A 25,060-nucleotide genomic window follows, 5' to 3' on the forward strand; every position below is an offset into this window, starting at 1 on the left:
GTATTTCCAGGTTTTCCAAAGTCCAGTAATCACAGAGCAAAAAAAACCTGCAGCATTCCAGTCTGCTTCCTGTCAGGGCAAGGGAAGGCCATTCCTATGGGATACAGTTCCAATGGCACAAAGAAGGAAAGAGTCACCCAAGGACTGAGTCTTCCAGGACATGGCAGAGGAACATCAGGGAAGGGACTTTCTAGTGCAACATTTGAGCCATGGAACATCAGCAGGTTCCCACTGGAATCATTTTAGGAGGGAGATATCTCACTTTTCCTCACCTGGAGGCACCTCCCACCAGTAGTTCCATCTAATCCCAGGTATCCATGTCACTCCCAGGGACAGAGATGATCCTTTTCCTTAGTGTTTTAAAGTGCTTTGCAGATCCCAAGCTCTGCCTTAGTGCTAAGGGTTAATTCCTGCTGGGAATAAGGGCAGGAATGAGCTCCTTATCCCGACTCCTGGGCCAGAAGGGGAGCTAGCCTGCTAGCCCCAGCCTCACTGCCCCTCAGCTCCCCTTTTCCCCTCAAACCTTCCCAGATTTTTGTGCGTATTCCCAAAAAATCACCTTGGTAGTGTTTCCTGAGTGCAGGAATTCCTCCTTACCCTGTGCTGTGCTCCCAACCACCTGCTCCCTGCTCCTTTTTTAAGGGCCTACAAAAACAAAAAGAACTTCTGGTTGCTCAGAATAAAAGGATTTTTCCTTCTCCAAATCCCTCTGGATTCAGAGGGGCTTCCCACTCAGGGAAAGGTCACCTTTGGAACCTTAAACCACAGGAATAATGTTTTCCTGGCCGCTTGAAGCGCTTCTGAAGGCTGTGAAATGGGTAAGGAGCAGGGGCTGGAGCATCCCACGCTGGATGGAGTGGGATAGCAGCACTTGGACCCAGAATCCAGTGGAATTCCGTGCACCCAGGATTATTTACATCAATGCACACTGGTTATAAAGTGCTCCTCAATGGCATTGGATCCCACTGGCTCCCGGGGAGCACAGCCCTGACCCATCCCAGCACTTCCACAGCCCACATGGGGAACAGAAAGGCTGGGATTTGCCAGGAGCTGAGCTCCTGGAAAGCACAGCATCCTCCTACAATGGAAATAGCACTAAGGAGGGGGAAAGAGAGCAACCACAGGATTCTAAGGAAGTTAAACCAGGAATTTCTTTCCCAGGGAGCTCTGGGGAGAGCCATCAGTAACTGCTGAGCTTTGAGGGGGAGTTGAAGCAATTCAAGGCCTTTTCCAGGTCCAAAGAATGTTTCATTTCCTACAATAGGTAGTTTTCCTCCTGCTCCCATCACTGGAAAACCTGCCTGGAGAGGCGGAGCAGGCTCCTCTGGGCCCAGAGGCTCAGGTAGTTTTCCTAACTTGCTCAAGCTTTCCTATATAGAATTGTGCAGGTGGGGAGAGGGGGCAGGCGGTTACCCCCGAATCCAAGCCACTTGGGAAGCAGGGGGCTTGGAATTCTGCCTGCCATCCTCTCTTTCCTCAGTCCCCAGAGGGAACAGCATGGGAAGGAGAGGATGACCATGAATTTTCCTTCGGGAAAGCCTCCATAATTCCTTAATAAATACCTTCCGACCAGCTCAGCAGCTCTGTAAACATACAAGAGATTGCAACACTGGGGAAAAGTCCATCTTTTCCCTGAATTCCCAATGACAGAGGCTGGCACTGATCCATGGATGCTGCGTATGGGTGGAGTGAGGACCCCCAGGGATCCAGGAGAGACTCCCAGACTCCACAGGGGCCTAGAAAATAATGGCAGGTGCATCTCGCAATTGATCCATCCACATCCACGCAGCTCTGAGATGAGAATCCTGGCAGTCCCACGGGAATGGTGCCAGCTTGGAGGGGTCCAGGGAACCGAGGAGTGATGAGGGTGATATCCAGGAGAACTTTCTGCCAAAGGCAAAGGGACTGGGCTCTTGGGAACAGCGTCCTTCCCTCTCAGGAGTGCTTGGGGGAGAGAAACCATGGTGCCAGCCCCACTCCTGCTGCGCCTGGCTGGGAAGCGGAGACTGGATTTGGGGGGAATACAGCCCCAATGGCTTTTAAACAGGAGTGTCCTACAAAAGCAATCCCCATGGAAGTGTGCTGAATTGGATCTTGGGCCGGATCCGTGGTAGTGCAACAGGGCCCAAAGTCTCAATCCGCTCATTTCCCAAAACCACCAGCTCGGTCCCGAGGAGGGGGATCTGGCCCAGCTCCCTCCTGGTTCCATCTATCCAGGTACCTCACTCCCAAACTCAGCAGGTGCCCCAGGGCAAGGAATCTGCCTCTGGAATGAGACAGGCTGAGGTAGGGAACTTTAGTGCCTCAGACCCTCTCAGGCCCCATGGGGCAAAGCTTCTCCCAGCTCCAAGCACAGGATTCCAGCACAATCCATCCTCCAGACACCACCACTGGGTCACCCCAGAAAGGATTTTTCCAGCTGTCTCCTCTGATCCCAACTGCCTGATGACAGCCTCCTCCATGGATTATCCCACTGGGATCATTCCACCCCTTTCCCCTGCACTAAAGGGCCGAAATCATGAGGTCGTCCTGCTTGGCAGGGCTGGTTACGTGTCCGGAGGGGGTGGAAGTCCGGATTTTGTCTGTGGCCAGGCATTCCTGGCTGCTCACACCCGTGGGAGTGATATCCATGAGTTCTCCGGATGAGCTAAGGGGGAAGGAGGGTGACACAGAGATTCCTGACGAGGGATCCGTCGAGCCCGCAAACAACCTCGGGGGCTTTGGGACTAAGTTAGGCTCGTACTGTGCCCTCAGCAGGATCTCCTGGTCACTGACGGATTTGGGAATCTCTGCAAAGTCGCTGGAGCTGTCCGACACCATCATGCAGTAAATGTCCTGGAAGGAGCTGCTTTTGCTGTCCAGGTTGAAGAGGCTGTCGATGAACTCTGCGAATTCCAGCACCTGGGGACTGGGAACGTCGGCCAGGCGGCCGTTGTGGAGCGGCGGCTCTTCCCGAGGGGACGAGGACGTGCGCTCCCCGTCGCTCCCGGTGCCCTCGGCGCTGCAGCGGCGCTGGGGAGTGGTGCCGCCGCTGTTGAGGACGTTTTCCGGGGGCTGCGTCTCCTGGGAGTGCTTGGAGAGGCTGTCAGCAGCCAGCAGCTCTGTCCGGGAGCTGAGGGAAGGGTTTTCCTCAGGGATAACGGGGTCTATATAAAAGCAGTGCGTCTCATCCTTCTCCATGACCGCATGGAGGCTGGGAGAGCCCCGGATGCTCCGGAAGCCAGAGGAGCGCCGGGAATCGAAGCTGTAGATGGATTCGTTGTCCGAGAGGCTCTCCATGGTGGCCAGAGGGGCGCGGCGGTCCTGGAGCTCCACGGAGAGACGTTCCTTAGTGTCCAGGAGAAGCAGCTCCACGGGGTCCTTCTGCACGGGAGAAAGGGGCTTTGTCTCATAGAATCCCTCCAGGCTGATTTCCGAATGGGATTTGCTCCTGCAACGGGAAACAGAGAACATGAGGCTGCAGAATTCCAGAACAGCTAGAGGATCTGAGGGTTCCTCACACAGCTCCTCTAACCAGAGGCATCCACAACTCAGTGGAATCTCTTCTCACTCCATCCTCCCAGCTGGAAATACCACAAATGGATTGTCCCTCTGCAAACTCCAGTTCTTACCCTCCTCCCTTTTTTCCTGGCTCACCAAATCCTTCTCTCCTGTCCAGAGAGGCTGTCAACTATCCCTGATGGTGTTCCCGGTTGAACGGGGCTTGGAGCAACCTGGGCTGCTAGAAGGTGTCCCTACCTATGTCAGAGGCTAGAACTGGATGATCCTTAAATCCCCTCCAAACCAAACCAACCAAACCAAACTTGGCTCCAAGTTTTACCTGGGGAAAACCTCACCTGTCTGGATAAGGAAAAAAAAAAAAGGAAGTCTCTTTCATACCTTTTCCTGACCTTGCTGCAGTCAAATTCCTAAGCAACACAAGCGATTTTTCCCTCTGACATTCCTCAAGACATCCTGAAGCTTTAATTCCCACAAAGGCCCATAGATCTGTCTTTCCCACAAATATGGATCACAATGCTCCAAGAGGAAGAGGACCCACACCTGTGGGTATTTATTAATATTTTTAATATTCCACATAAAATTTCTCCTTACTTGGTACTGCTGTTCCTTCTGTCCACTGGGATGGCTCCAGTTCCGATCTGCACGGTGGGGCAGCTGGGCAAGGGCTGGCTCTGGAATATCAGCTCTGGGGTGAGATCCACTTCTGTAGGACTCACCATCACTTTGGCTGCAGAAAGCAGAGCTGTTTTCCCCTTGTTGTAGTTCTCCAAGACCTGTCCAAGGAAAGCAGAGGAACAGAAGGGATTGACTGGAGGCTTTCAAAGAGCTGGATTAGCCTCTTTCTTCCCAGAGCCTTCTGGAAGCACAAGGAGATAAAGGATTAGATGGATGAATCCTGACACATCCCTGGATATCACCTGGGCTCCAATTTAACGGCAGCTCCTGAAACGAACCATCACCACCCAACCTCATGTTATTCTGATGTTAAATTTGGAAACAGGAGCTTCTGGGACTGTGGAATTCCATTTCCAGACCTTGTCACACTCCACTCCCTATACTCTGCAAGGCTGACCAGGAGCATCCCCTTTCCTCCTCTTCTCCAAAATAAACGGCCTGGTGTATTTAACCAGCAGCATTCCCAGGCTAAGCCTGCCTGTCCCAGTTTTTGGGATGACAATTCCCTGCCTTACCTTGTTGAGCCCTTCCATGACCACGTAGGGAAGGTGCTCGTGCAGCATGGCCGGGGAGATGATCACCTCGTTGAAGGCCTTGTTGTCCCCCCAGATGGCAAAGTAGGTGGGATCCTCCTGCTCACAGCAGCTGGAAAAGGGGTCCAGACAACAGGGAAAATGGGATGGAAGAGCAGGGCAGTGTTTTGGCATGTGAAAACAGCAGGATGCAGAGGGAGAAAAAGGAAAAACAGAGAGAGGAGCTGTTAAAATGCATATTGCTCCAAAATCCTGCTTTATGGGGACATGATTATCTACGGGCTAATCATCATCTAAAGAGGAAAAGGACCTGGGACAAGGGCCTGGAATAATGGGAAAAGGGGAGTAGCTTTAAGCTGAAAGAGGGTGGGGTTTAGATGGGATATTGGGAAAAAATTCCTCCCTGTGAGCGTGCTGAGGCCCTGGCACAGGTTGCCCAGAAAAGCCGTAGCTGCCCTATCCCTGGAAGTGTTCCAGGCCAGATTGAATAGGACTTGGAGCAACCTGAGACAGTGGAAGGTGTCCCTGCCCATGGCAGGGGCTGGAACTGGATGATCTGTAAGTCCCTTCCAACCCAAACCATTACAGCATTCCATGTGCTGGTTTATAGTAGATATTGGAAGAAACTCTTCCCTGTGAGGGTGGCGAGACTGGAAAATTGGGATGGATTTCCAAGGGAAGTTGTGGCTGCCCCATCCCTGGAAATCCAGGCTGGATTGGACTTGGAGCAACCTAGTCTGGTGGAAGGCATCCCTGCCCATGATCTCCACAGTCCCTTCCAACCCAAACCATGCTGCCAGCACAGACAAAACCACTGTCCCCATGAGACAGCGGGAAGAAAACCCACAGGAACTGCAGGACTCACCAGCACTGCTCAGCAGGGTGGTTGTGCACCACGTGGATGATGCGGCCGGGGGGGTACAGGGGGGTGCTGGCACTCAGGGCGATGGTCAGGTCACTGGGATGTGTCCAGAGCCGGTTGCTCGTCACCGAGTTCTCCTCTGGCTCCTCGGGAAGCTCGGATTTGGGAATGCACTTGGTAGCCCCCACAATGATCCGCCACTGTTCCCACAGAGAGAGAGGAGGGAGGATTTGAAGAGAGAAAAGAAAAAAAAAAAGCAGAATTGCCTTGTAAGAGTTGAGAGGTTTAAAGAATTCCAGAGGCAGGATAGTCCTAGTTTTCTTTCATACAGGAGGGATTTCCCTAAGGAAGGTGTGTGAAACACCACCAAAAGTGTCCAGGAAAAACGCAGTGACACTGGGAATAAATAAGGAACAATACAAGCACAGGAAAACAGGGAAGCTGGTTATAGAGATGATCCAAATGTTTCTGAAAGCTGATTTTCCTCTCCCAGTTATATACCCTCTCCAGGTAAATTCCATCAGGTATTATCCCTGAAAACCTTTGTATTTAATGGTTTTTTTTCCATCTTGGTGCAATGGTAAAGACTGGGGAGGGACAACTTCCCACATTTCCTATCTTCAAGACATGAGCAGACCATCTATCCTGGAATAGCATCACCCCAATGTTCTGACAAGCACAGCTGTTGGACTTCCAGCTTGTTCCCAGTTTTAACTGGCCAGGAAAATCCACAATTTATATGTGGAATACGGACTTTAAAAGAGGCTCAGACAGAAAATATCCTGCTCAGTTATTTGGGATCTGTGATGGTGAAGTTTCAGCAAGTGAGCCAGAATGATCCCACTGAGCTCTCTAGCTCTTTCCATCATTCCTCTGGTTCCCTAAATAATGATCCTGAGGAGGCCTGGAGGAAACCCACCCTTCTTGCCATTAAAATTCCCCATCCCTGCTCAGAGACATTTCCAGGTGTTGGTTCTTCCCTCCTACCTTTGGTTTGGTGCTTCTTTGGAGAACATCCAGAAGCTGCCGGCGAAATCCCTCCAGCTGAGAGAGCCCGATCCTGGAAGAGAGGAAGATGTGACCATGCAAAAGAGGAAGACGTGACTGTGGAAAAAAAAGGTGCAGTTATGGAAAAGAGGAAGATGTGATTCTGGAAGAGATTAAGATGTGATTCTGGAAAAGCAGAAGTGAGTCTGGAAACAAAGAAAACTATGGATATGGAAGACGGGGAAATGTGTTCACAACACCTGGGCAGGGAACAGGACAGAAAGGATATGAAGCACAGAGAAACAAGGCTTTGTGTTTAAGAGGACACTATAAGGATACAACATGGAGCAGATAGATTCAGAGGTGAGCTGTGGCATCACCCAGGAGCAGGAGCCAGGAGTGAGAGGCCTAGGAAATTACCAGGACAATAACAAGGATAAGTGAACAGGGAAGGAGGGAGGTGACGATGAAGATGGCACAGAACAGGTGAGTTAGAAAAGTGTCCTGGAGCTGAATGACACCACTGAGCAGATGACAGGAGGCACAGGATCATGGCATCCAGGTACATCTCAGGTTGCCTGGCTCCCATTCCAAATCCCTGCTCAGTAGAATGCATCCCAGGAGGTGAGGAAGGTGAGGAATGCCAAGGCACAAGGAATGAGCTGGTTTGGAGGTGAGGTGACATGGAAGAGGGATTTTGGGACAAACTGGTCCAAATGAGGTGGCAGCACATCCAGGACAGGGCCAAGATAACACAGGAAACCAGGAAGGTGGCACACCTGATATTCCAGGTACCATAAGGGGGGATTCCAGAGGTAGGACATTCCCCCTTTTCTTTCACACAAGAGAGATTTGCCCATAAAAACCCCAACCAACAAAGGTGTCCAGGAAAAACATAGTGACACAGGGAACAATATAAGGACAGGAAAATGAGAAAGCTGGAGACAGAGATGATCCAAGTGTTTTGGACAGGAAACAGATGATCTGGGACAGAACAGCAGAGATTCATCAAGGAATTCAGACACTCCTCCACTTGCCTGGGCACCAGATCTTTGCCAAGCACCACTGCAGTCACAAACTCCTTGGAATACTCCATGGCATCCTCACTGGAAGAGAAACAGGGGCAAGAAGAAGCAAACAGTGTTTCATTCCTTATTCAGTGGCAGAGAAACCAGGGGCACAAACCCCAATCCAAGCTACTCCAGGCTTTGGGGATTTGCGCCTTGTGGAAGAAGAGCCTGATCTCCATGGCCCAATCATTCCCCTGCACATGGCTCTGAATATAGCTGGGAAAGGAGATCCTTGAATGCCTCATAGTCATTTTCCAATAGTTTGGGAATGGTAGGACAGCCAAGGAAGAAGATATTTCCTACTCCTGAGGCTACAATATAGAATGAAATACCCCAATATTTGGGAGAATTCAAATGGCAAACTTCTGCAGCAACCTGACTTCCAAGACAAGAAGAAAGAAATCAAGATTCCCACTCTGAGTTTCCTGGAGATATCCCCAACCAGTCACCATGGGCAGAGGCTGCCTCACTGACCTAGGGATGATGCTGGGCATGACACATGTCAGGAGCTACCAAGGGATCCAGGAGTGGAAGTTTGGAGCAAAGGCTGTACAACTCTCCTGAAATATCCTCCTCTGTAGCTCTGTGGCTGCAGAAGACCTGGGAATACTACAACAAGGAATGCTAGCATCCAGATTCAGCAGCAGGATGGTTTAAACCCCTTGGCTGCTCCTGGAATATGATGCAGGAACTACCAGGAGAAGCTTCTCATGATCCATAGCTGATTCCAAGGATCCCCATGGTGTCTGTCAGGACCAGGAAGACCTTCCCCCACTTCCCAGCAATCCAATGGGATGTTTTGTTTGGGAATGACATGACCAGAAGGTCCGTTCCCATTTATAATGGGAGAGATTCACAATTAATCTCTTCCTGGTTTTGCCCACAGCCAAGGGAGGGAAACCAGAACAATCCCATGAGCAATTTTAGGCTGCAGAATGGCAGAAATCACATCCCAATTCCAATTTCTTTGGAAAAGGCATCCAAACAACTGGATCAGCTGCTGCAGACACCTGCATTTGGTCAAGTATCTCCTTTATTTTCATCTATTTTCAGTGGGAGGGGGCAGAGAGTAAGGAAATTGCACCCATTTCCCATTAAATTTAGAGCCATAGATAATTCAGTTATAAACCAGAATATTTGGGAAAGTAGTCATTTGCCATCCTAACTTGAATACCAAACTATATCCCAGAGGAAACACTCAGCTTCTCCAGGCTGCCTTGTCCATTTCACTGCTCCCTAGAGCCTCACAAGCAGGATCCAGTGTATCCCAACACCTACCTGAGCAGCCCACCTGGGGGGGAATAAGCAAAGCACTTCAGGGATGGATACTGGGGACGCAGCAGGAAGGACAGGATGGCAGCTGTGCCAGCTCCAAGGGAATGTCCAACCACAATCAGGCCATAGTGTTTTGTTCCTCTTCCCTAAAAGACATGGAAACAACAAGGACTCAAGGTCAGGATGGAAATGAAATTGAATTTATCCCCCAAATCTCTCCCTTTCCGCTTTTGGAGAGTGTTTCTGTACATGAGCACTCCAGATTCCAGCTGAATGGCTCCTTGCTTGTTCTGAATCATGGAATCATCACAGAATCCTGCAATGGTTTAGGTTGGAAAGGAAGGGAGAGATCATTCCATTCCAGCCCCTGCCATAGGCAGGGACACCTTCCACTAGCCCAGGCTGCTCCAAGCCCCATCCAACCCGTGCTGGAACCCTTCCAGGGATGGGGCAGACACAGCTTTTCTGGAAAACCTGTGCCAGGGCCTCACTGGAGGATGGAATTCATTCACTTCTTGAATTCTACATTTGGCCTACTGGGACATTCCTGAAAGAAAGAAGGTGGGAAGAAAAAGGAAAGGTACACCAGCTATTTGAATTATTCAGGATTTGATGGGAGCTTTTTGTTCCTCCTGATAACATCCAAGCCCACACAGAAAGTAGTCTCTAAACCTCACTGGACACTTTTCTCTGGAATATCTGTCCTTGGCAACTGGTCCTGGACTGGTGGGACCTGGAATGGCACTAATGGACCTAAAGCCAGGAAATCTTCCTCCTGAGTAACAGGAACAACTCCCATTTTCCCTTTCTAAGCAGAGAGGAATGAAGCTCCATCCCCAAAAGCTGAATGCTGTTTATCTCTCTCTCCATCCACCAAATATCCCAAGGCAGCCCTTCAGCAACTATTTCCAAGATATAAACCAAGGTAAGCTGCTTCCCAACATCTCCCTTGAGTCCTGTGACATCTCCCTGCCACCAGGAATGTGCCCACAGGGACAGTCAGCACCGCATTCCAAAGAAAATCTCCATAAAAATGGGATTTTAGTTCCTGCTGATTTGGTTTTAATGCTCCTTGTCCTTCATTGCCACCATGTGGGACTTCCTGCCTCAGGAAAAGGAAAATAATCAGGAGCTCTGCACTATTGGTGCTTCCAAAATAAAAAAGCCTTGCAGGAAGTCTGGATGGGGCTTGGAGCAATCTGATCTTGTGGAATGTTCTCTGCCCATGGCAGGGGGTGGAATGGGATGAGCTTTAAGGTCCCTTCCAACCCAAACCATTCCACGAAATGAGAAACTACCTGGAAATCCAGGAATTAAAGGAAGAGCTGAGAAATGAATACAACAGACTCAGGGACATGGAGATTCCCTTAAAACCCAGGTTTTTACGGAAATCTCATCCTCTGTCCAGAGACAACTCGTACTCACCAAATCCCGCCCAAAAGCTTGGGACAGCACCATCTCCTGCTCCAGCTTCTTCTTGATGTACTCAGCAGACAGCACCATTCCCTGTAGGAAGCAGGAAGACACAGCAGGATGTCAATGGGATGCAGCAGCCAGAAGGTGAGGAAGCTCCGGAATGTCCCTTAGCATGGATCAGGATGGAGGGAGAACTGATTCCCCTCTGCATTTCCAAAGTTGTGGTCTTTAACGAGTAAAGGCAGTTCTTAATTAAGGAAACTCCAAGGGCCTATTCCTGGGCTTTTAGGGGGAAAACTACCCCAAATCCAATTAACTTAAACACAGTTAAGGATTGTGGATTTGGTACTTCAGGCCAAGGGACCTGGGGCAGAACAGAGAAATAGACTTGGATATTCTAAATATTGGTGGTTTTAAAGCCAAATTATCCTATTCCAGGTAAATCTGGGATGGAGTTTTCAATTTAAATCTGGGAATAAAAGTGTGAATAATTCTAATTGAGATAATGATTCAAACACCAAAGGGAAAAGTGGCAGCACTAGGAATTAGTTCCTGCCTTCTCCAACCATCAATATTAAGGGAATTTGGCTGTCAGAGGACATTAATCCCAAATTATTAAGCTTTTATTCCCTAGAAGTCAAGAAGTGCTGGAAGATGGGAAAGATCATATCTGGGTCTAAATATTCCTCCTCTCTGCTGAGGAGTGTTTCTCTGATTCCAAATGTAGTTGATGCAATTCCAAGTGCTGTTATAAACACGCAACTGGAATTTGGTTTGTTGCATAAATTCCTGATGATGCTACAGTTTAACTCAGTGGGAAGTGAGCCTGAACTCCAAAAAATGGGGGAAAATGGGGACAATCATCTCCTTGGCTGTTCTCCTTTAAATCCCTATCTTAAAATGGTGTGAGTACAATGGGAATGTTATTGGGGGCTCACTCTTCATCCCAGAGATAGGAAAGGATTCCTGGCTCCAAAAGCAAAGAAAAAAACCAAATATATGTATATATAACCTCAGTTATCCCAGAGAGCTGGATCAGGGGTTGGAGTTAAACACAGCAGGATAATGAGAGGGAAACATCAGCGAGAAATCAGAGGTAAATCAGAGGAACAGCTGAGGGGGAAAATGGTGGGGATAAAATGAGGGGTAGAAATTTAGTGGGAAAATTAGGTGGGAAAATCTAAACCAGAGATAGATAAATCAGGGATAAATCTAAATCAGGGATAAATCAGGAATAAGTCAGGAATAACAGCGCTGACTGTCTTGCATCGATTAAGCCTCCAGAGATCAAATTTTATTCCATTCTTATGGAATTCCATTCCATTCTAATGGAATTTCTTGGGTTGCTTCAAAGAGGGGCAGAAAGGCATAAGAGAAGCCAGTCAGGAAAAAAAAGCAAAGAAACATGGATTTTTTTCCAGTTCCTCAGTATCTGAAATGTCTTTGATCCCAGTCTGGATACTGAAGAGGGGAAGCAGGACAGAGGAGACCCCACTCCATGGAAATGAGATAAATGGGATGCTGCCACCACCAAAAAGCATCACTGTGGTTGTGCCTTATCCCAGCTCCTCCCCAGCTTCCAGAAGAGTCTCCACTCCCAATCCTAATGAGAAGTGAGCAGCAGGCCACTGATCTAAATTCCCACTGTGAATTTGGGATTCTATTTTTAGAGAGCATGACCCAAATCCACGGTGATGTCACTGCTGGGATGTTAGTCAGCCTTGGGACATGTTTTTGGTAATTATATCCTAATGGACACAGGGATTTTAATTATTATGGAATGAGACTGTAAACTTCCATTTAGATTCACCATTGGAAAAATTCCCTAAAATTTCTGGAATCCTGGTTTGGGTGAAGGGGATCTTAAGGCTATCCCATTCCATTAGCCCAGGTTGCTCCAAGACCTATCTAACCTGGTCCTGGACACTCCCAGGGATGTAGCATTCATAAATTCTCTGGGAAACAAATCCAATTTCAAGTTCATAAAACTATGTGGGCTTAATGTTTCAAGTTCACATGTAAATAACCAAGTGGATCAAGCATTTAGAGAAAGGGAATGGAAATATTCTGCATTGTTTTGCATCCCAAATGCACAAAACTGCTCTGGGATATTTGAGATTTTGGGGGAAAACCCCCAGAAGGCTCTATTTATGAGAGAAAAATGTTGGAAATTCTCATTACTGGGATCATGGCTGAGCTTCCAGGACTTTCCAGCAACTCCTTCTCCTTCTGGTTGGCTCAACACCAAAAAACAAAGCTCTGTAACATCCTATTTTCACTAATTTTGTCCTGGGAGTTCAACAATTAAATCTGGATTCACCCCTTTGGCTGAGGATTATTTTTAAAATTAACTTTGTTATAAAATCAGTGGACTTTATTGCAAAAATAGTGAAGTTGGATTCTTCTTTGAGTTATAATCCCTTTTTTTTGGCATTCTAATCCCTAAACTTTAGTTCCAGCTCTAGTTTTTGATCCAGAATAGCTCAGAGGCCTGATAAGTATTTTTTTAATTGTGACATTGGTGCTGTGGAGTGATAAAAAATTTCAAGTAAACATCAAGACTTGGAATTTTAGGATGGCTGACGGACACCCCTGGGGATGGGTGGGACAGAAGGAGCAGGAAAACACCCCAAATGAAACAAATCCTGGGAAAGCTCCCACGTAGCTAAGTCCTTGTTTCCAAATTAAATGTGTAAGTGAGACACTGGATTTGTTTGGATATTAAACTTGACTCCTGGACATTAAAAATGCATTTAAGATTCCATTATCTCCCTTAGTTTTCCCTCGGGAATCAACAGCACATTATTGTCTGCAGATTAATATTGATAATAATTCCAGAGAAAGTGAATATTTCTCTCCTGGCAGCAATCCCAAAAAAGAAATAACACAAAGGACAAATAAAAGCTCTGTCTGGAACAAAGGGAATAAACTGATAATGTTTCATGGAAGTCGCCAGTGGAGGAATATTTTCATATAAAGATCAAAAGCAAAGTCAATTTCTGCAAGGATCTATTCCTGGATTTTCATTGAATCGTGGAATTCTGGAATGGTTTGGATTGGACGGGACCTAAAAGCCCATCCCAGTCCCATGAGCAGGGACACCTTTCACTAATCCAGGATGCTACAAGATACATCCTCCAAGATGTCCCAGCCCATGGCAGGGGTTAGAACAGGATCTTTGAAGTCCCTTCCAACCCAAACCATCTCAGGATTCCATGGTCCTATTTCCTAAAGCAGAGGGAAGAGGTTTGGTATTCCAGCAGAACACCATAAGGGAAGCTGGAGCTCCCAACTCATGGCTTCCAAGGACTTCCAAGCTCCACATCCCACCTTAAGCAACACCTCATTACCCTCAGCAGCACTTCCAGCAACTGCTCTGTTCCTTCCAGCCTTCACTCTGGATTTTCCTTTCCCAACTTGGCACTGCAGCTTTGGAAGCTGCCAAATTCCTGATCATCTTAAAAACTCTGCACGTCGTTCCTTTGCCAGACAGGGGCAAAGGTCAGCCCTGGAATAAATGGATTTAGCCAGCCCAGAGCTGCTCACAGACACAGAGCACCCATCTAATTTCATGGATCCGAGTGCTGCCAGTATCCTTAGAGGACATTCCCAACACAGCAGAATTTTAAGCACATTCTCAGGCTTTGATTGAAAATTCCTTAAAGGTTGTTGGAAGAAAAAGTCATTTGAGTGGCTCCAGGAATTTCATTGTGGGTCTCCACGATGCCTTTCTGAATTTGGAATTCTCTAATTGCACTGAGTTTTTAATTACACGCCCAGTGATTTTAACTGTTCCCACTAATGATTTAACACCTCAGAGCCCTTTCTGTAACTTCTTTCTCAAGTAATTAAGACCATTTGGGGGTTTATAATTAAAAAGTGAAATAATTAAAAAATCCACAGGGTTTTGTTTGGTTTTGGGTTGGTTTGGGATTGTTTTCCTATTGTTTTCCTCACCTTGTGTCCCAGCCATGTTCCATGGTGCCCCTCAACCGGCAGGCGCTCCGCGTCCCCTGTCAGATCCGTCAGGGCATCCTGGAAGAAAAGCAGTCACCTTGCTTCAGATGAGTCAAATCCAAGTCAGGATTCCAAACTGGGAAGGGCTCCAGCTCTCTGGAATATCCACCAGGGAGGCCACTGCATATCCCACTTACTTTTGGGGACAGAGTTCCCCGGATGCTGATGACCACCTTCTTCTTGTCATGGTCCACAGCCACATAGAAAGGGGTTTCATAAACCTGGAAGAGATCAGGAGAGACATTCCTGTTGGATTATCCTTGGGGAAAACGAGACAGAGCGCGTGACAGGATTTGTGTCCAAAAAACAGAATTTTTTGATGGAGATGGAAGAGAAAAAGGCTTCATTTCCCTTCTTTGTCCCACTGCAGCTGGAAGTGGGTTAATCCCTTTGGGAAGGGGGTCTGGGATTGTCCTTACAGCATCGTGGCAGGAAGTGTAGACGATGTCCACGGAGGTCATGTTCTCGTCCAGGAAGTGGCGCCGGATGGCGATGGCGTTGCAGCCACAGCAATTGTCCTCCTCGATGGTGACACCGGGAGCGTAGCGCGGGCGCGACGGGCACAGGCAGCAACACCTGCAGGGAGGAAGCACAGCTTTGAGGGAAAAAGGCTGGATTTAGGGTGGCATTCCTAGAGGAAAGGGAAAGGCAGACCCTCCAAGCCTCATCCCAATGGCAGTGAGTGCTAAGTGAAGGATAAAACCATGAAACAGCCTCAAAATCTGGGATCAGGTGCAGTTTTCCTTTTGAGCACCAGAGAGAGCTACAATGCAGCCAGTCCCCAAAGAATCCAAGGATTATGGGGTGGGATGGCTCCTCAAAGGACACTATCCTTGGAAGTGCAGTTTTCCAGCACTTCAATGTGGAAAAGCCAACACTGACTGAGCTCCAAGTTTATTCATAGGAAAAAAATGGGTTTAGAATCATCCCAAAATAAAAAGAGAAGCGCAGGGTGATTTTCCTTCTTTCTCTCTCAGAGCTAAAAGTATTCCCAAGGAATCACATTCCTCCCAATAGCCAAGGGAAGTGCCAAAAGCTCATCCCCAAATTGAATTCTGGCAGCTGGAAACAAACCCTTGCACTGGGGCAAAAATTCTGAGCTGAAAATATCCAATTAATCTGAAGGAGCACAGTCCAAGCCAGGCAAATCTTGGAGGTCTTTTAATCAGGACCCAAATGTCAACTCCCTGATTTTTGAGCTCCAAGAAGCTGTTTCTGGACTTGGTGTTGTGCCAGGTGAGTTGTCTCCGCTAGTTGTTCCATGCTCTAGAGAGGATGGAGCAGAGGACAGGCTGGTTTACGTACTAGGAACTGGAAGGGATTCAGAAAACCTTTGGAATATGAAGCCCACAGAGATGCAAAGAAAAAGCACGAGGAGAAAAAGGCAGAAAAGAAATCGAGCAGGGAGGAAGCACCCAAGAGGATGAAATAAACGTGGGGAAAAACAAGGGGCTTTTCTAAACATGGGAAAACCAGGCAGGAAAAAAGGGATGAGGGTGGGCACTCACGAGCAGGATCTGGCCAGGCGGCAGAGTCCACATGTGGGCTTCCTCATGAGGTAAATGGGCCATCCATAGGCAGCCAAGGCGAAGAGCATGTAGTAACACACCTCCCGGTACCGCTGCATCTCTTGCTGGAAGACACGGGACTCCCTGAGCCTGCAATCTCTCGGAATCTCCCCCTCCACTCCCTTTTTCCATAGTTAGGCACATGCTGGGTGCCAGCCCCCTCTCCCAGCTGTGCTTTGGTGACTGAGGAGAGCGAGGTGGGGATGCCAGGCAAGAGCCACCCCCTCCCAAAGATTCCTCTGCCTGATTTCCTGAGGAATTCTCTGGGTATCCCAACATGCTGCCAAGGAAGCTGTTTCCTGCAGATTTGGAAATCAGCTCCCTAAATATCCCCTTTCCAGCAGGCCAGAGGATGCCTGGAGAGGGCCACAAAGCCAGTTTAGGGTCATATGAAGCAGTTGCACCCTAAAAAAGCTCAGTTGTTCCCGAGAGCTGGATCAGGGGTTGGAGTTAAACACAGCAGGATAATCAGAGGGCAAAATCGGGGAAACATCAGGGAGAAATCAGAGGTAAATTGGAGGTAGTACTGAGGGGGAAAATGGCAGGGGGATAATGAGGGGGGGGGAAATTTGGGGGGAAAATGAGGTGGGAAAATTGGGCAGGAAAATCAAAATCAGGGATAAGTCAGACAAATCTAAATCAGAGATAAATTAGGGATAACCCAAAATCAGGGATTAATCAAAATCTGGAATAAATCAGGGATAACAGTGATGACTCTCTTGCAGCAGTATCACCTCACCAAGCCTCCAGAGATCAAGTTTTATTCCATTTGCATGGAATTTCTTGGATTATTTCAAAGAGGGGCAGAAAGGCATAAGAGAAGCTAGTGAGGAAAAGAAAACAAGGATCACAGATGGGTTTGGAGGATCCCACATCCCAGGGACTTACCGCATTCTTCAGATCCAGGTATTTGGTGTTCCTGGTCACTGGCATTCCAGACAGGAAAGCTAAAATGTCATTGTTTGCCTGGAAGCCACAAATACACAGAAAAATTCCTCTGTGTGACAGCAAAACAAAAATCCACTCTCAAATATCCCAACCAGGCCCCTCAAATACTTCCAATGCTTTTATTCCTGCCTGATTTGAATCCCAACTCAAGGGAGAAAAAAGCCATTAAAATAAATCAATTTTATACAGGGCTGACAATGTGCAAACTTCATCAGCAGTTTGGAAAACTGGGACTTTTCCTGAATCCCAAATCAAGGGAAACATTCCAATAAAATAAATTTATTGCCTACTGGCCTGATAATCTGCAAACCTCAATAGTAGCTTGGAATAGTAGCTTGGAAAATTCCAAATTTAGGAATTTTGGAAATTTTAGGTATTTTTCCCCCTGCAGACTGCTGGAGTCATCTCCATATCGTTGTAGAGTGGGAATAATCTTCCCATTCTTTTCCAAGTACCTACAACCCCCTTGGAGGCCCTTTTGGGATCAAGAGCACCTCCTGTATCACCTGCCTGGAGAGGATCAATCCAGATTCCAGACTTGCCTCAGCACCAGCTGAGCCCTTTGACAGGGAAAAACTCATGGAAAGCTGCTCAAGTCACCATTATTTTTCTTTCCCACCTCAGCGAGTGAGAACAACCCAGAAAGGAGGAGGGCAGAGCCACGCAGCTGTTTCCCAGGGAATCCCAGGGCAGAGATTGCCAGGTTTCCCCACCTCGTCCAGCACGGCGTTGCGCTTGGCCCGCTGCCGCTGCCGCAGGAGAACCAGCCCCGCGATGATGTCAGAGGGGACGATGTCCAGGTCCCGGAAAAATTCCGCAAAAAGGTAGGCGATCTCGGAGTAGGCGTCCTGCAAAATCCAGGGAGAGAGGGCTTGGAGGAGGAGGAGGAGGAGTTTGGGTGTGGGAAGCCTCAGAACAGGACACAAAGTGAGAACTGGACTCATTTCTGGAGCTCAGCCTCCAAAACAGGCGCAAGATTCCTGCAGGGAATGCCAGATCTGGACTAATCACATGATTATTGTGTCTTGTTTGTTTTCCACAATCCCACTCGGGGGCTGGATTTGTGCCGTGTGTGGGCACCTCAACATCCAAACAGCTCACGCAGGACACAGGGAAGGAAAGGGAATGGTTTTGGCTCTCTCTATTAAGCAAAGCAGAGAAAATGGAATGAAAACCAAGCAAATCCCTATTCACTGCTACCTCGGAGTCATCCTTTCTCCTCTAAAGCAGAATAAAGGCCATTCCATGAGGAAAAAACACTAATTCTGTCCTATTTAAGAGTTTCTTCAACTCTAACTTTGCCCTGGGACCCTTTTTCCCATATTTGTCCCAGACCTGAGATCCTATTGCCCAAACTTAATCCAAACCTGGCAACCTTTCTCCAAACCTACCCCAGACCTGACACCCTTTTGCCCACATTTAACTTGTCTGTACTTATTCCAGACCTGGGATCCTTTTGCCCATATTGCCAAGATTTTCCAGGTTTATTTTGCATGACACCCAAGCAAAAAGGCATGAAAAGTAAAAACTGAGACACTGAATGCAGAATTCCCAGGAATGAAGGTGACCAAACCCAAAAAAGGAGGGACAGAATCGGAAGTGGCTTGAGAGGGTCAAGCAAAGGCCTGAAGCAGAGGGACAAAGATATTTTGAAGAGAAATGTCCTTTCTCCACTTTTTGCTCTGTGCTACAGAAAAAAAAAACCACAAGACCTTACAGGAGAATATTTTGGGAGGCTGGAAAGGGGCTGGAATATTGGTCAGCGCTGACCTGTCATTACTCCAGCCTAAAGACAGGATGATCCAGAGGTTGGAGCAACAAAACGTGGAGCTGTATCCACCAATGATCCATATTTGACTCCTGCCATCCAAAACTTTTCCTAGAAGGATGATCACAGCCTTACCTGAACCTTTATCCTGTTTTCATAGTATCCTTTATCCAGCATCAAGACCCACAGGACTGGAGTGTTGTGGAAACCCTGAGCACTCCAGGACGGGATTTCTCCTCTCCCTTCTTTGACCATCAAGACAGTAAATCCCTTCTCTTCTCTGCAGCAATGACCTACATCCTTTTATCCCTGCCAAACTCCTGGCATGTGGGATGACTTTCTGTCATTTTTCACTTCCCTACAAAAGCCAGTTAAATCCCCATTAAGAACTGGGGCTCCAGGTGCCAACTCTCTGTGCCAGCAGTGCCTTTGGAAAGCCAACGGCATTCCAACCGCAGTATCCTTGAAATCCTGACCTCATCAATCCTAGCGTGGCTCCTGTGAGCTCACAAGAAATGCCAAGAGCCTCCAAAGGAAACAGGACAAACACCCATTAATCCAAAGTGGCAGCTACAGCCCTGGATGCTCTGACAAAAAAAGGCCCTGATGGAAGTTCAGTGCATATTTTCCGCTCCAAAGGAACAGCTTTCTGTGGGAACACCTGACATTATTCTCGTTTGTCCACCTGGAGTGCTCTGCTACAAATCCTGAAGGCTCTGAGGCTTCAGACTTCACACAAAATCCTTTCCCCAAAGCCATGTCCATCCCATAAAACCCTTTTCCAGCCCAGAGAACGATGATCTTATGCTGCTACTTTTTTTTTTCCATGGGGTCTGGGATAGGCAGCAATGGATTAATTTCTGATCCATTACGTGCTCATTCATTCCACACGCTGCCATGCCAGGACACAACGTCAGGGCTTGTTCCTGCAGAGAAAAGAGGCTGGAAATTGCTCAAAAGCTGGATGCAAAGTGGAAATTCAACAGCACGAGGAATGTGAGGCATTTGGAATCCACTTTTATTCCAAGCTTAACAAAAAGAGAAACAGACACTGCAAAATGGAAAGTTTTTTAAAAAGAACTCGAAATATTTGGGATACTTTGCAATCCTGATTAAAATGGGAGTTGTTCAGGGCATTCAGGTGACTGTTCAGGGCTCTCTCTCCCAGGATGCAGCATCCATGCTGTGCCTTAGGACAGGAGTCTCCAGCACCTTGGCAAGGTGACCTGGAAGTGGTCTCAAGGAGAAGGGAAGCACCTCTGCTCTGGAACACCAAGGAAATACTGCTGTGGGAGCTGCCAAGGCAAAAAGATCCCTTGGTCTCAGTTTTCCAGATGGATTTCCAGATGGATTTTCCCAGCATATAAGCTGGGAGCTGGCAGGCCTGGGCTTGAACTTCCCAGAAGGACATTCCCAAGGAACATGGTGGCATTTCAGCCAGGGAAAGGGATCCTGGGAGGGGCAGCATTCCGAGACACGGTGCTGGATTTCTGCACAAGACCTGTGACAATTCCTGAAGCCTTCCACACTCTGGAAGCTGCACCTGTGGATAATTCCACAGCACTCCCTAAGAAATGCTGTTAATCCAATTCATCACCTGGGAAGAACAAACATTCACCTGACTCCTTTATTTTTCCACTTTCCCTTTGGAGCTTTCAATCCCAGTCTCATTTCTCTTCCTCTCCACGTTCACATCCCTTCCAATGTGCTCCTTTTCCCGCTGCATCCTTTTGGAGCACGAACTCTGGGCTATATTTAGTGAGGACACGGCGGCTGTGGTCGGTCCCTTGGTGTTTTCCCTGTCATTTTCCGTGCCCTTCTAACTGGAGTTAAACGTCTGGGCGGATTTTTTGGCCACTGCTGGTTTTGTTGGAATGTCCTTGATAAATCCCAGCTTTTTCCCTGAGAGGTTGTAACTAATTCAGAGCTCAGTGTCTGCAAGTACACAAATCTCCTAATTTTTATGACTTTCTCCTCCCTTTGGGAACAATTCCCTGGTTCTGCTGGCTCCTTCAGGAGTCCTCAAATCCTCAGAATTTTAACTAACTTTGTTAAATCAAAAGCAAATTTTTCCAGTACCAAAGTTTGACTTGCCTCTCCAGCAGGTCCTCAGGAATGCTGGCGAATCCTACCCTCAGGCACAAACCTTCTCCTAGTGATTCTAAGAAGAATGGAATGATGACTTTTGGGGAAGGAGTTTCAAGGCCTTTACCCTTCCCTGCTAGAGAACAGCAAGGGAAAATCCCAATGGCAGCACAAGAAACTTCCCAGTAACCTCCACGTGGATCTATGGATTAGACAGTTTTTGTTTGTCAGGAGATCTGGAAGGATTTTGGTGATTCTTCCAGGTTTTTGTTTTCCCATTTCCAAATTCTCCTCCTTAAGGGTGTGAGACTGATGGAAACAACAGGAGAAAGTGATCAGAAAGGGGCTGATAAGGGAAATGGGAGCTGCCCAGGAAGTGCCACCAAATGTGATCCTAATCTGAGGGAAAACAGGGATTTCTTCCACTGATATTTTGATTCCCAACAGGAGATTTTGGTACCCACCGACTGGGAGTCCTTTGTCCGTGTGCAGCAAAGGAACACTTTGAGCCTGCGTGTCCAGCTGCTGGCTTGCCCCTCTTCCAGGCGGTGTCTGGGAATAAAGGGAAAGCAGCAATGTAAGGAGGGGCAGAACATGGTGCAGGATCCAACATGGAGTGGCACAGCCTGTGCTGTCCCTGGAAAAATGGGCTAAGGCTCCCCCAGTCCTCCTTTTCCCCACGCTGAGCCCCCTGAGCTCCCTCAGCCACCCCTGGCGCTCCAGCTCCTGCCCCAGCTCCGTTCCCTTCCCTGGATATGCTCCAGAGAAGTGTGAATGCACAGGATCAACCACTGTGGATACCTGGTATCCTGCCTGAATAGGATGCATGGAATGAAGTTCCTGTTGCAATTTGGCAGCTGCTCCATGTGCCACGATGTGCAACCACTCAGGAGGAAAAGGTTACCTCAGGATGAGGGAGTGGGAACAGCACAAGAGACCCTGAGCATTTCAGACATGCAATTTTTCCCAATCACAGAATCAAGGAATGCTTTGGGTTGGAAGGGACTTCTAGGATCACTGTGTTCCACCCCCTGCCACAGAAGTAGGGACTGACTCCATGCCAGAGTGCCAAGCTCCTCTCTTTTTTTTTAGGGAAACACAGATTTAATCCAGGTCAGAGCAATCCAAAATAAAACACCACTCCATTTTCTGGCAGGGTATTCCATCAGGATAAGCTGAAGCCCAGAAAGCGGTCTGCACCTGAAGGAAAAGATGCTGGCAAAGGAATATTTGCTTGAAATGGAAGGAGCGGATCCCACAGGGATCCATCAGCTCCTGCCTAAGTATCTGAAAACACCTCTCCATAACCTTTCAGAAGAGGAATGGGAATATGAGTGGCAACAGGGCTTTGGTCCCCCAGATTCCAAAGAACTCCAGGATTTCCCTGGTTGGGTTCAACAACCAAGTGTACTCCGAGCTGTTTTCTCTCCATCTTTTCCCAAATTCATTCTTCCTAACTTCCACACGTTCAGCAGGGGCTCCAAGGCTCCATGGAAAAGCCTTGGCACAGCAAGCCAAGCCTTTTATTGGGTTGTTTCTTTTTCCCAGCCCACACACACCACGATGCCACTGGGAAAGGAAAACCACCGTGGGACACAATCCAGCCAGGCAGAGAACTTCCTCATCTATTCCTTGGAAAGGATTTCTTTCAGCAAGAGGGACAAGCTGGGAATGTATCCTTTGGAAACAATTGTTTGAGCAGTGAACAGTCACATTTGATGTTTGTTTTTCACATCATAGCCCACAGCATTTGCTTGTTAACAGCTGTTAACATTCCCTTTCCAGAGGGAAAATCCATGAACAGCAGGAACAAGCTCTCCATAAATACTGCAGGCCTGGAGGGAAAAACCCGGCCAAGGGAGAAAGGTCTTCACTCAGCTTTCTGGGATCTCAAAATTCTCCACAGAGGAGAGAATTTTGGGGTTGGTTTGAATTTACTTGTGCAAGCTGTGGAGCTCAGATTTGCTTTGGAAAAATCATCACAGAATTCTGGAATGGTATGGGGTGGAAGGGACCACAAAGTTCATCCATTCCACCCCCTGCCTTGGGCAGGGACAGCTCTCACTGTCCCAGATTATTTCAAGCCCCATCCAGCCTTGGACATTTCCAGGGATGGAGTAGCCACAGCTGCTCTGGGAAAACCATTCCAGTGCCTCACCACTCTCACAGGAAAGAATTTTTTCCTTGGATGCAGTACTACATCCACAGAATCATTCTTCTTATCTTCCTGGGAATGTCCTGATTCCAAGCAATCACCATACTAGGCACTAATTCCAAATATTCCAGGCCACTGTAACACATTGGAAAGGTCAGGAGGAATATCTAGCATTCCACAAAAAAAAAACCCCAGGCTGCTGATCACAGAACTTGATGCATTATTATCCTTTAAAAAGCCCAGTTTTCCCTCAAAAGGGATGTCATTCCAAGTAATTGGAATACAGAAAATACACAAACCCAATGAAAAATGGGAAATTTATGGAGTGGTTTTTGAAAGCCTCATTTTTTATCCCTCGGATCCCAATGCCCTCCAAAGCCACATTCCTCAAGGACAGTCACATATCAAAGGAAACAAAGCCTGTTTGTGTTGTCCCCTGCTGGAAAAAATCCTTCAGAAAAAGCTTTGCTTGGTGAAAAAAAAGCTTTTTCTGTCCCCATCTGGGGAGCTCCAAGATGGAATCAACTCTTAATTAAAAGATTCAACTGCCAACACAAATGGAATTGTTCCTTGGCCAAGACTAAATAGGAGAAACCTCAGGGCAAAAGGTTGGATTTTGGAGAGGAAAATAAAGGAAGAAAGGGGATTTGGAAGGAGATGCTGCCTCAAAGTAAGGAAAATTTAAGCACAGGCTCACTGTTTCCACAGAAAACGCTGCTATGGGATATGAACAGGTTGTTGTGGTCAGCAGGCTCCATGAGGATCCACAAGTCCAGTAATTAAGGCAGAATCCAGCTGGATTCTGCATGGCTTTGCCTTCTTTGGATGCAGGTGCCCACACGCAGCACCTGACACAGAGCTACATCCTCCCAAAATCCCCTCCAGCGGAGCAGAATGGTCCCTGCAGCAAGGTCAGGAAAAGGGCAAGATCCCAAAAAATCAGGATACCCTTCCAGAAACCTTGCCTTGGGAAGCTGTGGTTGCCCCATCCCTGGAAGTGTTCCAGGACAGCTTGGACAGACCTTGGAACAAGCTGGTATAATGGAAGGTGTCCCTGCCCATGGCTTAAAGGGCTTTAAGATCCCTTCCAGCGCAAACCACCCTGGAATTTCCTGACTTGAGGAGGATTTTGGGTGCCTGTAGCCATAAGGACATAGCACTGGAAATGCTGAAACCCTTCACTGGTTCTTTCCTTAAATCTTTGTGTCCTTGGATAGAAGGGAAATTCAGTCTGCTGTGAAGACAGGCTGGGAGAGTTGGGAATGTTCAGCCTGGACAAGAGAAGGCTCCAGAGAGATCTTAAAGTGCCTAAAGTGGATCCAAGAGAGCTGGAGAGGGACTTTGGACAAGGGGCTGGAGGGACAGGACAATGGGAAATGGCTTCCCACCGGCAGAGAGGGCAGGAACAGATGGGATGTTGGGAAGTGATGCTTCCCTGTGAGGGTGGTGAGGCCCTGGAACAGATTTCCCACAGAAGCTGTGGATGCCCCATCCTTGGAAACGTCCAAGGCCAGGCTGAAGCTACCTTTTCTACTGGAAAGCATCCCTGCACATAACAGGGGGTTGGAATTCAATGATCTCTAAGGTCCCTTGTACCCAAGGCACGCTGGAATTCCAGGATCCCACGGAATGCTGCCTTACCTGAGGTTGTAGGTCCTTAGGTTGCGCTGCCGGCGCTTGGTGGCGCGGAGCTTGACGAAGGTGCGTCCCGTGGGATCGAAGACACACAGCACAGTGATGCACACACTCAGGATCACCACCCAGTTGCACACCACCATTCCTGAAAAAAAAAAAACAGGAGTCACGTGCTCCGGCCCTTACTTCCCACCCCAAACTCCCACAGCAAAAGGAAATCCTCTGGAAAGGCTTTTAAGCCACAGCTGGATGAGTCTTCCGGCTGTTTTATGGGGCCATTAAATGCTCCCTGAGTATCCGGGACTGCACCATTAACATCAACCCCACCAGGAGACTGGGAAAGGCTTCCAGGAAAACAGTAAAACCATTCTGAAGGGCAAAAATGGAATTTACAGACTGCCCTTCCCTGGGAACACGGATCCCTGCCTGAGCGCCGGCAGCACAGGCGGATGAATGGAACGACTGTTCCGAGCAATAAACAGGAAAACAAGCCCCACATTGACAGCTCCCATCCACTTCCCAGAGTCAATCGGCACAGGCGGGAACGAAGGATGCCCGCCAATCC

General features: G+C 48.0%; 1 protein-coding gene across 1 annotated transcript in view; it reads right to left on the minus strand.

The window, feature by feature from the left end:
* Nucleotides 1–1,405: 1,405 nt before the first annotated feature.
* The window catches only part of DAGLA (diacylglycerol lipase alpha), a 51,372-nt gene continuing 27,717 nt past the window's right edge, over nt 1,406–25,060 (minus strand). The window contains exons 6-21 of the mRNA XM_084208004.1: nt 24,502–24,640; nt 21,170–21,257; nt 17,566–17,700; nt 16,793–16,870; nt 15,845–15,969; nt 14,756–14,912; nt 14,474–14,557; nt 14,277–14,354; nt 10,329–10,409; nt 8,907–9,049; nt 7,584–7,664; nt 6,559–6,631; nt 5,575–5,771; nt 4,692–4,821; nt 4,093–4,274; nt 1,406–3,430 (exon numbers count right to left, since the gene is read on the minus strand). Of these exons, the coding sequence (XP_084064130.1) occupies nt 2,503–3,430; nt 4,093–4,274; nt 4,692–4,821; nt 5,575–5,771; nt 6,559–6,631; nt 7,584–7,664; nt 8,907–9,049; nt 10,329–10,409; nt 14,277–14,354; nt 14,474–14,557; nt 14,756–14,912; nt 15,845–15,969; nt 16,793–16,870; nt 17,566–17,700; nt 21,170–21,257; nt 24,502–24,640 (2,699 nt within the window). The 3' untranslated portion in view covers nt 1,406–2,502. The remainder of the gene's footprint in view (nt 3,431–4,092; nt 4,275–4,691; nt 4,822–5,574; nt 5,772–6,558; nt 6,632–7,583; nt 7,665–8,906; nt 9,050–10,328; nt 10,410–14,276; nt 14,355–14,473; nt 14,558–14,755; nt 14,913–15,844; nt 15,970–16,792; nt 16,871–17,565; nt 17,701–21,169; nt 21,258–24,501; nt 24,641–25,060) is intronic.

Source organism: Fringilla coelebs (genome assembly GCF_963513975.1).
Source record: "Fringilla coelebs genome assembly, chromosome: 6".
NCBI classification, from domain to species: Eukaryota; Metazoa; Chordata; class Aves; order Passeriformes; family Fringillidae; genus Fringilla; species Fringilla coelebs.